This window comes from Pipistrellus kuhlii, unplaced genomic scaffold (genome assembly GCF_014108245.1).
Source record: "Pipistrellus kuhlii isolate mPipKuh1 unplaced genomic scaffold, mPipKuh1.p scaffold_m20_p_115, whole genome shotgun sequence".
Lineage (NCBI taxonomy): Eukaryota > Metazoa > Chordata > Mammalia > Chiroptera > Vespertilionidae > Pipistrellus > Pipistrellus kuhlii.
In genome coordinates, this window is record NW_023425422.1 from 349,048 (window position 1) to 361,743 (window position 12,696).

Genomic DNA, 12,696 nt, shown 5'->3' on the forward strand with positions numbered 1-12,696 from the left:
TCTGGGCGGCGAGGACAGAGGGAGGGGAGCTCCTGTCTCCGAGCCCGGGTAAAACGGTTACAGGATGTGGGTGAGAGCGATCCGGGCTCAGCCGGACCCCAGTTATCACAGGAAAGTGTCTGTGTCACATCGGGACCTGAAACCCACCCACAGCCGCACTCCTATCCTGCCCTCCGTCCGGGAGAGACGCTGTCATGACAATATTTCCCATCGTTAATTATGGGATGCCCCCTGGCTTCAGAACCGCTGAGACATGAAAAGCATACACAAACAAGCAATGAACCGTCTAAACAGAACATCGCTAAAACCCGTGTGGCCCAGTGGATTGAGCGTCAGCCTGCGAACTGAAGGGTCCCGGGTTCGATTCCGGTCAAGGGCATGTACCTTGGTTGTGGGCACATCCCCAGTGGGGGGTGTGCAGGAGGCAGCTGGTCGGATGTTTCTCTCTCATTGATGTTTCTAACTCTCTATCCTTCTCCCTTCCTCTCTGTAAAAAGTTAATAAAATATATTTTTTTAAGTCATACTCTTTGCCCTTTGCCACAAAGATGCTCTGTTCTTCTTTTCCCCAAACAAGGATCCTGTCTGAGAGGCACGGAGACGCCGGCTCACATGAGCGCAGAGACGCCCGGTGGAGGCGGGTGACCTGCCGGGCCAGGCTGGGCCATGGAGCCCAGTGTCCTCATCACCCAGCGGGCGGCACCGTGGCCCCGAGTCCGGGCGGAGGCGGGAGGGCTCGCTGCCAGTCCGCTCGCTGCTGCTGGCTCCTGTCTGAGGGCGGGGGGGAGGATTGAGGTGAAATCCTGCCGTTTGCAGCCGTGTGGATGGGGCCTGATGGTCTGCAAAGCGAAGTAAGTCCAAGGGAAAAGGACAAGAACTGTATCCGTTCACGCATCTGTGGGATGTGAACCAGAAACCAACATACCAACCACACACACACACATTCACAGACACACACACACACACACTCACAGACACGCCCACACATGCACACATGCACACACACAGACACACACGCACACACGCTCACAGACACAGGCGACAGTGTGGGGGTGACCAGAGGAGAGGGGAAGGGAGGGGGCAGACCTTGGAAAAGTGGCCTCTGACCTGCTGGGCTCTGACAGCGCCACGCACTGGAAATCCTCCTCAGCGCACGCCTGGGAAGCGGGAAGAAAGACAGCTACCCTGTTTCCCCCAAAGTAAGACAGTGTCTTATATTAATGTTTTCTCCCAAAGTTGCGCTAGGTCTTATTTTCGGAGGATATCTTATTTTCGGGGAAACATGGTACTTGTTTCTGTTCCTAGTTATTCCGCTTCCTCCGTCCACACACAGGAGAGCCACCTCGGGGCGCGGGCATGCGATGCTGTAAATGCAAACCTCCCATTGGGAGGCCCCGGGCCGGACGCTGACGGGCTTTCCTGTTCTCCCCACAAATTTACGAACTCGTGGGCTGAGCCGCTGCATAATCGCTCCGAAGGTCACGCTGATCTCACTTGGCCTGACAGTATCGGGGGATACAGTTTGATTATTTTTCTATCAAAGAGGCAAAGCCTTCCTTTTACTTGTGGGAACAGCAGGGCGTGGACTGCGATCAGCCCCGGGGCCTCCAGGAGCCGCAGATCAGGGCACCTCTGCTGTGTCTGCAGCCACCTCTCCCCGGAGCACCCCCAGCAGGTGAGGTTGTGGTTTTCAAATATATTTTTACTGATTTCAGAGAGGAAGGAAGGGGGAGACAGAGATGGAAACATCCATGAGGAGGAAGAATCACGAATCGGCTGCCTCCTGCACGCCCCCCACTGGGGATGGATCCCGCATCCTGGGCCTGTGCCCGGACCGGGAGTCAAACTGTGACCTCCTGGTTCCTAGGTCGATGCCCAACCATTGAGCCACACTGACTGGGCCAATGTGTCTACTTTTTTATTGAAATGTTTAAAGATGGGAAACCCTGAGCCCCAGATAAAGGCCTCTAATTTGAGGTAAATGTATAAACTATCCCCTCACTAAAAGATAATGTGAGATTATTTATGCACTTAATAAATTTTAGTCTTTTCTTTACAAATTATAGAACTTATATATATACTAGAGGCCGGTGCATGCAATTCATGCAAAGATAGGGTCCCTAAGCCTGACTAGTGATCAGAGCGGATCTGTGGGGCGACCAGTGGGGTGATTGAGGGGCCCCACTGGCACCCGCCTTGACTGGTTGGGGCCTGCAGGTTGGGGGCAGCTCCTGCGTGGAGCGTCTGCCCCCTGGTGGTCAGTGTGTGTCATAGTAACCAGTCATTCCACCCTTCAGTCAATTTGCATATTAGGCTTAGCCAGCCTCTCCAATCTGCAGGCTCCTCCCAGGAGCCACACAGCAAACGGGAGGTGATGAATCAGGTCCGCTCCCCAGACTGGAGGGTTTTAAAAACGCGTTTAGTTACTGAATAGATTTTCCTCTGAACATTTGCATCATGGCCTGCGATTTATGTTGCTGTGTTGTTGCCGGGGGCTTTTTTTCCTTTTCCAGGAAATGCAGGGAGAAGCCACAGGAAGGATAAGCGGGGGACCCAGTGGTTGTAGGCATGTACCCTCAGCTTTCTGCTCAGGAGTTCAGTGTAACCTTTCAATGAATAAACATCGCTTATCAGCCTGTCAGTCAGTTTTCCGCAGGAGAAAAATGCTGATTTACCCTCATCTCTGGCAGGTGGACAGGGGCACAGATCTCCCCCAGCAGCAGCACGGCCGCAGGGACGGCTCCAGCTCTGTCACACGGGTTCAGAGACCCCGTGCCATCGCTGTGCCCCGGGAGGGCTCCCGGCCACCACCGCCTGCGGGACTGTTTATGCCGAAGGCCCAAGGCCATGTCCACGAGCGCCATCGGGCGTTCACAGCTGAGAGCGGCCGGGGTGCAGGCGAGGTCGCTATGGTACGTTTGCTGGTCGATGCAAATCTGTATCCCAAAGCGGGTGGTCACTTTAATACTGATTTTCAGAAACAAGCCCCGAGTCCCAGCCCCGTGGATGCATTTCTGAGGCGGCCCCTGTGGTTTGTGGGCATGGAGCAAACTTCCCGGCCACTTATACACGGAGCGGCCAGAGCATGACCGTCTCCGAACCCACTGGCCACTCCGTGTCTATCCTATGGAGTAAAAGGCTAACCCCTCGACCTGGAGTTCGACCAGCAGGCAGGCTGGCCAACCGCCCATGTCCCCTCCCCCTGGCCAGGCTGGCTGGACCCCACCCATGCACAAATTTGTGCACCGGGCTTCTAACACACACACACACACACACACACACACACACACACACTCACACACTCACATAGAGTGGCCAGGTTATTATGCGTTCAGAGATCACAATTAATCTGTCGCTCCATATACAATAAACACTGGTAACTGCTTTGCTTTCCACTAACACCATTTCTCTGTGCACGTGAAACACTTTTGGAGCCAAATTTCTCCAACGACTTGGGTTCCCAAAAGCATTTAAACTCTCGCTGTAACTCGGATTTATAGCTGCCATTTGTCTTTCTGTACTGTAAGGCGGTGCACGCTGGCCTGCAGTCAGATTCACACCCGGAACAGGGGCTGGAACACACCAGGCCTGTTCTGAGGGGGAGGAGGAGAAGAGAAGAAGAAGGAGGAGGAGGAGGAAGGGGAAGGAGGAGGAGGAAGAGGAGGAGGAAGGAAGGAGGGAGGAAGGGGGAGGAGGAGGAGGAGGAGGAGTGAGGACAAGAGGAGGAGGACGGGGAGGCTGGGAAAGGGGGAGATAGGAGAGGGTGGGGAAGGAGAAGAGGGGGGAAGAAGAGAAGGGGGGAAGGAGGAGGAGAAGGGAGAGGAGGAGGAGAGGGGGGAGGAGGAGGAGGAGGAGGAGAAGGGGGAGGAGGGGGAACGGGAGAGAAGGGGAGGGGAGACGGGGGGGGAGAGCGACGGGAGGGGGAGGGAGGGAGGAGGGAGGGGGAGGGAAAGTGAGAGCGTTTTTGAGACCTTTCTGTGACCCTGTCCGTGTATGTGGGTTATAGCTGCAGTGTTAGCTTTATTCTTTCTTTCTTTTTAACTGTGGATAAACGTAAACATTAGTTTGAAAGAAATTATTCTACAGACGTGTCTTTTCATTGTCCCTCTCCATCGGAATGGGTTGACCGTAATCAGCATCTGAGCAGGAGTGAGTGAACTCTAACGCGGAGGGACCGCGGCCCGCCCGTCCGGGTGGACCTGCTGACGTGCGTCCGTTAGCGGCCTCCTCGCGCCGGGAGGTGCTCAGGACGACCTGTCCCCACAGAAAACAGGGCCGGGGACCGCTGACCATGGCGTGGACGGTGCAGAATCACGCCGGCTCCGCCTCTCCCGGCTCACAGACGGGTCTCCCGGCTCGCAGACCGCCTCTCCCGGCTCACAGACCGCCTCTCCCGGCTCGCAGACCGCATCTCCCGGCTCGCAGACGGCCTCTCCCGGCTCGCAGACCGCCTCTCCCGGCTCGCAGACGGCCTCTCCCGGCTCGCAGACCGCCTCTCCCGGCTCACAGACGGCGTCTCCCGGCTCACAGACGGCCTCTCCCGGCTCACAGATGGCCTCTCCCGGCTCACAGACGGGTCTCCCGGCTCACAGAGGGCTCCCGGCTCACAGGACCGGCATCTCCCGGCTCGCAGACGGCCTCTCCCGGCTCGCAGACGGCGTCTCCCGGCTCACAGACGGCCTCTCCCGGCTCGCAGACGGCGTCTCCCGGCTCACAGACGGCCTCTCCCGGCTCGCAGACGGCGTCTCCCGGCTCACAGACGGGTCTCCCGGCTCGCAGACCGCATCTCCCGGCTCGCAGACGGTGTCTCCCGGAACGGGCTTCTCGGCTGACGGCTTTGGAAATCTCGCATTAAACCTATTAACTCCTCCGACGGCAGCGATGCCTCGGTGTTCTGATCCGCTGACGGGATCTCACGTGCCGAGGGGGACGCGTGGGTGTGATGTGGAACGCCCACACCTGTTTCACGTGAAACCATTTTAAACGAACGTTGTGTGTTTTTCCGGAGTATTATTTGTTGGGACGCACTTTGGGAAATGTTTAATCGAATCATGCCACGGAAGCAGGCGAATCGAGGAAGTCCAGAAGACGTTCTGCATGCGGTTGGATGTCTCAGAAATCAGACCGAACTCACGTTTTCCTGTTAGCACAGGTTTAAGGACGGGAGCATCTGGTACTTTTTAAGCTTGCGATTCAATGGAAGTGGATATTTGCTGGTCTTTTTCTTAGGGAATTCACATGAGTAAGTTCAGAGACACAAATGCTTTATGTTTGTTTGTCCCTCTTATAAGCCACAGTGTAAATTGTTTACGACTAGAGGCCTGGTGCATGAAATTCCTGCATCTGGGGTGGGGGCGGTGGTCCCCTCAGCCTGGGCTGTGGGAGGGTGCAGGCCGGGCCGAGGGGCCCCACTGGTGCACGATTGGGGCCGGAGAGGAACAAGGGAGGAACAAGGGAGGAGCCGAGGGAGGGCTCCAGGGCGTGTCCGGCCTGTCTCCCTCAGTCGCAATCGGCCGGACCCCAGCAGCGAGCTAAACTACCAGTCGAAGCGTCTGCCCCTGGTGGTCAGTGCGCGCCATAGCAAGTGGTTGAGCGGCTGTAGCATATCATTAGCATATGACGCTCTGATTGGTTGAACAGATGACCGGATGCCGGCCGGGCGGGAACAGTTTTACGGTCGCCTTTATAAAAGTCTGGTTAAAAGGTCACTGGGCTGCTTCTCTGCATGTTTTTAAAATCAGGAAAGACAGACAACACCCAGGCCCTTTGCTAAACCCGGTTGTGGGCCTGACCAGGAAGCAGGCTGGCGTGCTGGGCGGGAGCGAGTCTGACTGACTAATGCTTCCCATGGGCACCTCAGGGTGGGGGGCTCGGGAGGGAGGGCTGGATGGGGATTATGGGATTAGATGAGTCACTGAGTGAGGGGAGGGGAGGGAGCGGCTGGGTGAAGAGCCGGTTCCCACTGCAAAGGGTCAGAGGGAAGGGAGGAGGAGCAGAGGGGAGAGGAGCAGAGGGAGGGGAAGCAGAGGGGAGAGGAGCAGAGGGGAGAGGAGCAGAGGGGAGAAGAGCAGAGGGAGGGGAAGCAGAGGGAGGGGAAGCAGAGGGGAGAGGAGCAGAGGGGAGAGGAGCAGAGGGAGGGGGAGCAGGTGGGGGAGAGACAGAGGGGGAGGGGGAAGAGCAGAGGGAGGAGGGGGAGGGGGAGGGGCAGAGGGGGGAGGAGCAGAGGGGAGAGGAGCAGAAGGGGAGGGGGAAGAGCAGGGGGAGGGGAGAGGCAGAGGCGGGAGGAGCAGAGGGTCCTAGGGTAGTATTGGTGCCTAGGACGATGCTCAACCCACTGAGCCACACCAGCCAGGGCTACTGAGCTATTTTACAAAGAAAAGAGTTTATAGGAAGATGGAAAAGTAAGACACCACCTATTTCCTACATATTTTTTATCACACGGACACTTTAACGAGACAAGCTCATGATTAAAACAGTAATTATGAGTTGTGCTCTCGTTTTCCTCGGCTGTCCCGTGAGAAGATTTAGCGTTGGGTGGGACACATCCCTCACTGAGTAATAACTAAGCTCCTGGTATGGAAACGGGTGGTACTGATGTCCATGGAGTGAGTCTGATCCCGTAACGCCTCACCGGGAGCTCCTCACAGCACCCACTCCTCCTCGTCCTCCTCGTCCTCCCCCCGCCCGAGGTGCTGCCTCCATCCCAGCGGCTTCTCCACATCTCCTACCACCCGCTCTTTGTTTCTAACTCTCACCGAGGGGTGAGGATGTTTTCCCATCGATTCTGAGAGAAAGAAACATCGACACGAGAGAGACACATCGATTGGTGGCCTCCTGCTCCCAACCCAACGGCCAGGGCTCGAACCTGCAACGGAGGTCCTCGCGCTGGAGCTCCAACCACTGAGCAAACTGGCCCGGACTGGAACACACTTTTTCATCACAGCAGTGTTACGTATTCAGTTCATTCTTTCCCTCTATTGAACCAGACCTTCCTTTTCTGTGTGGGTTTTACTTTTATGAATTATTGCTTCCCACCTTCTAATTCCTCCCCGATTTGACTGCTTTATTGCCTTGGCTTCCCAATCATTTCAACAATTATTTTACTAAGGACTTAAAATTCCTCGTCTCCTTAGCCTTCTGCAATATCTTATCAATATACTAGAGGCCCGGTGCATGAAATTCATGTCCTCAGCCCAGCCTGCACCCTCTCCAGTCTGGCACCCCTCGGGGGATGACGGGCAGTCAGACATCCCTCTTACAATCCGGGACTGCTGGCTCCTGACCACTCGCCTGCCTGCCAGCCTGGTCGCCCCCAACTGCCCTCCCCTACAGGCCTGGTCACCCCCAATTGCCTTCCCCTGCTGGTCATCTTGTGACAATGTGGGACAGCCATCTTGTGATGACATGGGGTGGACATCTTGTGAGGGTGTGAGAGTCAATTTGCATGTTACCTCTATTATATAGGATGCACAATCTCAGATATATTCTTTCTCTACATAGCTCAGCTATAAAACATTGTTATGAGTTTAAAGAAGTAATTAAGCCATCAATAAGCAACTAACATCAATTACTATCATTAAAAAATAACAGAATTTTCTGTTCCTCTCAGCAATCCTATTTCATCTGCGGCAATGAGCTGGGTTATTAGTTTAAGAAGACAGACAGGCTTTGTTCTGCTTCAGAAACAAGTAATTCCAAATCCTCATCGGCTTAAAAAAATGTTAGTTCCTGTGGGAGGAGGGCTTGGCTGCCTGACGAGGCCCTGCCCCTGGGGCCTCCCTCGCAGACGGGCCTGGTCCTGGGGCAGGAGGGACCCGGAGGGACCGGGAGGGAACTGGGAGAGAAGGGAGCGGGAGCGGGAGAGGGAGAAGGAGGGGGAGCGGGAGCGGGAGAAGGAGGGGGAGCGGGAGAGGGAGAAGGAGGGGGAGCGGGAGCGGGAGGAGGGAGGGGAGCGAGCGGGAGAAGAGGGAGAAGCGGGGAGGGGAGGGGGAGCGAGGGATGCGGGGAGAGGGAGCGGGAGCGGGAGCGGGCAGGGGAGAGGAGAGGTAGGGAGAGGGAGAGGGGAGCGGGAGCGGGGTTTAGAGGGAGAGGAGGAGGGGAGCGGGGAGGAGATGGGAGCGGGAGAGGGAGGAGGAGCGGGAGCGGGAGAGGGAGAGGGAGAGGGAGAAGGAGGGGGAGCGGGAGAGGGAGAGGGAGAAGGAGGGGGAGCGGGAGCGGGAGAGGGAGAAGGAGGGGGAGCGGGAGCGGGAGAGGGAGAAGGAGGGGGAGCGGGAGCGGGAGCGGGAGCGGGAGAGGGAGGAGGAGGGGGAGAGGGAGAAGGAGGGGGAGCGGGAGCGGGAGAGGGAGAGGAGGAGGGGGAGGGGAGAGGAGGAGGAGCGGGAGCGGCAGCGGGAGTGGGACTCGCAGACCCTGCGGGGATGGGAAGACCTCCCTCAGGTCGGACTCTCCTTGTTCACTGGACACCGAGGTCTCGCCGCCCGTTCTCTCAGCAGACGGAGCTCCGCTCCATTCGGCAAACGTGCCGAGCGGTGCTGCCGCCCAGGCTGTCCCCGAGCACAGACCCTCTCCCCTCGGGCTCCTCGAGGTGGGAGCAGGGCCTCGGGTGGTGCTGGAGCGGCCGTGGGCAGCAGGATGGACCCGGGCATCAGGGGCGGGAGTGGCCGTCCCATTAGGTCCCCGAAGCCGTGGGGGGGTGAGAGCTGACATCCAGGAGGCTCAGGAGGGTGGCACCTCCTTTCTCGGAGGCAGGCACTTGGGAGGGCGGGCACAGCGTCCCCTTCCCCACGGCGAGCAGAGGCCACGCCCCGGAAGTGGCTGCAGGTCCCTGGGTCAGCTCTGCCCAGGCCCCCAGCCCCTCCCGGACAGACGGACAGACCCAGGTGGTGGGAGAGGCAGAAGAGTATATTAGAGACCCCTCCTTCCCACAACCTCGATGCTCCCTGCCAGGGGCACCCCATGAGCCCGTGTGCGCCCCATTATCACAGGGGCACCCCGTGAGCCCGGTGGGACGCCCCATGGTCACAGGGGCACCCCGTGAGCCCAGGTGCACCCCATGGACACAGGGGCACCCCGTGAGCCCGTGTGCACCCCATGATCACAGGGGCACCCCGTGAGCCTGGTGGGACGCCCCATGGTCACAGGGGCACCCCGTGAGCCCGTGTGCACCCCATTATCACAGGGACACCCCGTGAGCCTGGTGGGACGCCCCATGGTCACAGGGGCACCCCGTGAGCCCAGGTGCACCCCATGGTCACAGGGTCACCCTGTGAGCCCAGGTGCACCCCATGGTCACAGGGTCACCCCGTGAGCCCAGGTGCACCCCATGGTCACAGGGGCACCCCATGAGCCCGGTGGGACGCCCCATTATCACAGGGGCACCCCGTGAGCGGACGGGGGGGGGGACGAGGGGGACGGGGAGGATCGGGGCAGACGGGGAGGACCAGGGAGGATGGGGAGGATGGGGAGGACACATGAGAACAGGGTGGACGGGGTAGACGAGGCGGACACATGAGAACGGGGGGGAGGGGCTGGTGAGAGGTCTGGGAGGGGGTGTGGCTGGGCAGCATCCAGGCACGTGGCTCCGGTGGAACCGGACGCTGGTCCTGGGAAGGCGAGGATGCTGGTTTGGCTCTGGACGCCCGCGGTCTGCGGGGACGGGGTGTGACCGCGCTGAGACCCAGGGTGTGGGGCAGAGACGGGCCTTCGTTCGCTTTATTTAACGACCTTCAGACGCCGGTTGCGCTCTTACTTAGCAAAGTCACGGGACTTAATCTTCGCTGCACCTCCACACATCGGTCACAGTCCTTAGAAACGTGGTTTTACAGCGTGAGTGTTTCTGCGTTAAAGGCTCGATGTCTTTTGACAGAAACTCACCCTCAAAGCGCCCCCTCCCCCGTTCGGTCCACGCGATGGGAGCAGATGACGACAGCATGTCATTGGGATCGGGATGGACTCGCCGTGGTGCACTCAGTCCGTCCACGTGACGAGGGGGTAAAGGGAACACGCTTTACTTAAAATAAACCCACTCTCCGAAACGTCAGAACGAAGGGATAAGCACAGATTGGTTCGAAACACAGAGGAGAGAGTCCGAGGTGACCCCACGCCCCTCCCACCCACGCCCACCGCCCGACGCCACGTCTCACCCCGACACGAGCTCATGCTCACGGGGGAAAGCGGAGCACACGCGTGTAATTCACACGGAACACGTGTCTCGCTCAGCCGGTGCAGTTGGAAGCCGAGCTGAGGGTGTGTGTGACCCGCCTGCTGAGTCGCCCTGGATCCGGCTTCTCCCCGGGGGCGGCCTGCCCGGGGACGAGAGGATGGAAGGGGAACAGGACCGTCCTCTCCAGCCCCAGGGCCTGCCCAGCCGCCCTCCCACGAGGAGAAGGGCGCTCAGACCGACTCCTCCGGTGGACAGGCCTGGCCAGACCACTGGGCTCGGGGTGGAGTGTTCACCTGCGGGCTGGAGGGCCCCAGGTTCAATTCCCGGTCAGGGCACAGGCCCAGGGAGCGGCTCCCTCCCAGTGGGGGCGTGCAGGGGCCATCCATCAGTGATGCGCTCTCATCACGATGTCTCTCTCTCTCTGAATCAATAAAAGTACATTTTAAAAAGGCAGGTAGGTCTGCTTATGGTGAAGATCACAGGGTAGGGAAGCGTATTAATTCTTAATTACACGTTGTTTTTGGATCTGTGATCCGGGGCGAGTCCGACGGGAAGCGGCCACTGCCCGAAAGTCTTTGTCTGACGCGTGGGAGGTGAGTCAGGGCCCGTCCGGTGGAGCCGGCAGCTGCGCCCGGAGCCCCCGGGGTGAGCACCCGCCATCCCCCGGGCCTGGCGTGGCCGCCGTGTGACACCCAGTCAGATCCGGAGCGCAGGTCTGTTCTCCCCCCGGCTGAGGTCACCCGGCCAGGAGGGAGCCGGTGGGGCACGGGGGACACGGAGAGCTGTGGGCGCCTCACTGCTCGGCCCAGGGGGGGCGCTGTCCTCGGCTTCTCGGCGACGGTAACGGGTCGCCCAGCACCAGGCGTCCGCCTCCCTGTGACGGGGGAGGGGCTGCGCGAGTGCAGACGACAGACAGGAGCAGAGACCGAGTCCAACGCAGTAACGGCACTGACTGCACGGGGTCAAGGTCAAGTCAAGGTCCAGGGTGCGTCTCCGACCCCCCCGCCGGCCACAGCCCCTCCGTGTGCCTTCACTCTCCACTGCTTGGATGGAGCCACGAGGGCCGTCCCCGCCTGACGCACCCGCAGTCCGGGCAGGGGGGTGTGAGGGTCAGTGACGGTTCTGTCAAACCCACCAGCCGTCCCTGCCACTCCCCCCCCTCCCCATCCCCTGCTTCCCCTCCCCCCCTCCCCTTCCCCCTCCCCCCCAGCCGGACCCCGCAGGCCTAGACGTAGCTGGTGAAGGGCTTCTGGGGGGCGGCCGGGGCCCCGTGTGGCCCCCCGTGAGGCCCCCCACGCGGCGGGCGGTCCCGGGGGGCCGGGCACCGGGGCCCCCGCTTCCTCCAGCTGCAGCAGCAGGACCCGCAGAGCAGGCCGCCCCCCGCCAGGAGCACCGCGGCGCTGGCCCAGCCCACGAACAGCGCGGCCCCCAGCTCCCGCTTGCGGCCCACGTGCAGCGTGGGGTCGTGGAAGTCCCGGATGACGCGGTGGGCCGTCCAGGACACGGGCAGGAGGACCAGCAGGCCGGCGAGGAGCAGCAGCGCCCCGGCCGCCCCCGCCAGGCCCGCCCGGGCCCTGGGGCCGGAGCCCGCGCACCGGACCTGCCGCAGCCCGCAGGCGCCCACGGGCAGCGCCACGAGGGCCAGGGCCACGGCCGTGCAGGTGAGGGCGCGGGCGGCCTCCAGCGCGGGCGGCAGGGCCAGCAGCGAGCTGTAGGGCTTGCACTGCAGCGTGGCCCACGCCTGCCGCACGCAGCTCATCCACAGCCCCTCCCAGATCCTCTCCAGGACCACGATGTTGCTGCCCACGAAGGCGGACACGCGCCACTGCGGCAGCAGCGTGGTGGCCAGCGCCCCCGCCAGGCCCAGCACGCCCAGCGCCAGCCCCGCCACCTGCAGCGGGTAGACGGCCATGGCGTCCGACGTGGCAGTCGATGGCGATCCCGGAGGCACGTCCTGGCCGGGGTGGCTCAGCGGGCAGCGCGAGGCCTGCAGACCGAAGGATCCGGGTTCGAGGCCGGTCAAGGGCACGTACCTGGGTTGCGGGCTCCTCCCGGCCCGGCCCTGGTCAGGGTGCGCGCAGGAGGCAGCCAGTCCAGGTGTTACTCTCACACGAAGTTTCTCTGTCTTTCCCTCCCTCTCTCTCCCGCTGTCTCTAAAAATCAACAGAAAAGGTCCTCAGAGGAGGATCAAGCAAACAGAAGACAGGTCCTGGAGGTGGAGGTCTCGTCTGCCGGAGTCTCAGGGGGGCGTTTCCACGGTGACTGCTTGTCCCGTGGAGGACCTGCTGGGGGATGCCGCCAGGCCCCGGCGCCGTGTCTGCTGGCCGCAGAGAGAGGCGCCGGGAGGAGGGAGCGAGGCGTGCCCGCCCTCTGAGGCCTCCGCGGCCGTGGCTCCGGTCCCGTCCGGGAGCCCGGTGGAATGTTAATGACGAGCCGTGAACTTCCTGCCAGGACCTCTCCCCGGGGAGGCACAGAGCCCGGCTAATTGGGAGCCTCGCCGACGCCCGGGGTTCCCTGTGCTTTGTTGTTGTTTCT

The 12,696-nt window shown here is 60.7% G+C and overlaps 1 protein-coding gene across 1 annotated transcript; it reads right to left on the reverse strand.

Annotated features, from left to right (window-relative positions):
- Positions 1-11,375: 11,375 nt before the first annotated feature.
- Positions 11,376-12,191, reverse strand: CLDN17 (claudin 17). Its single transcript, XM_036432699.2, has one exon. The coding sequence runs from the start codon at positions 12,071-12,073 to the stop codon at positions 11,387-11,389; it is 687 nt and encodes a 228-aa protein (XP_036288592.1). The 5' UTR covers positions 12,074-12,191; the 3' UTR covers positions 11,376-11,386.
- Positions 12,192-12,696: the final 505 nt, after the last annotated feature.

Bases quoted from the DNA above. Each gene is read 5' to 3' on its own strand.
- CLDN17 (XM_036432699.2), bottom strand. From the start codon at position 12,073: ATGGCCGTCTACCCGCTGCAGGTGGCGGGGCTGGCGCTGGGCGTGCTG.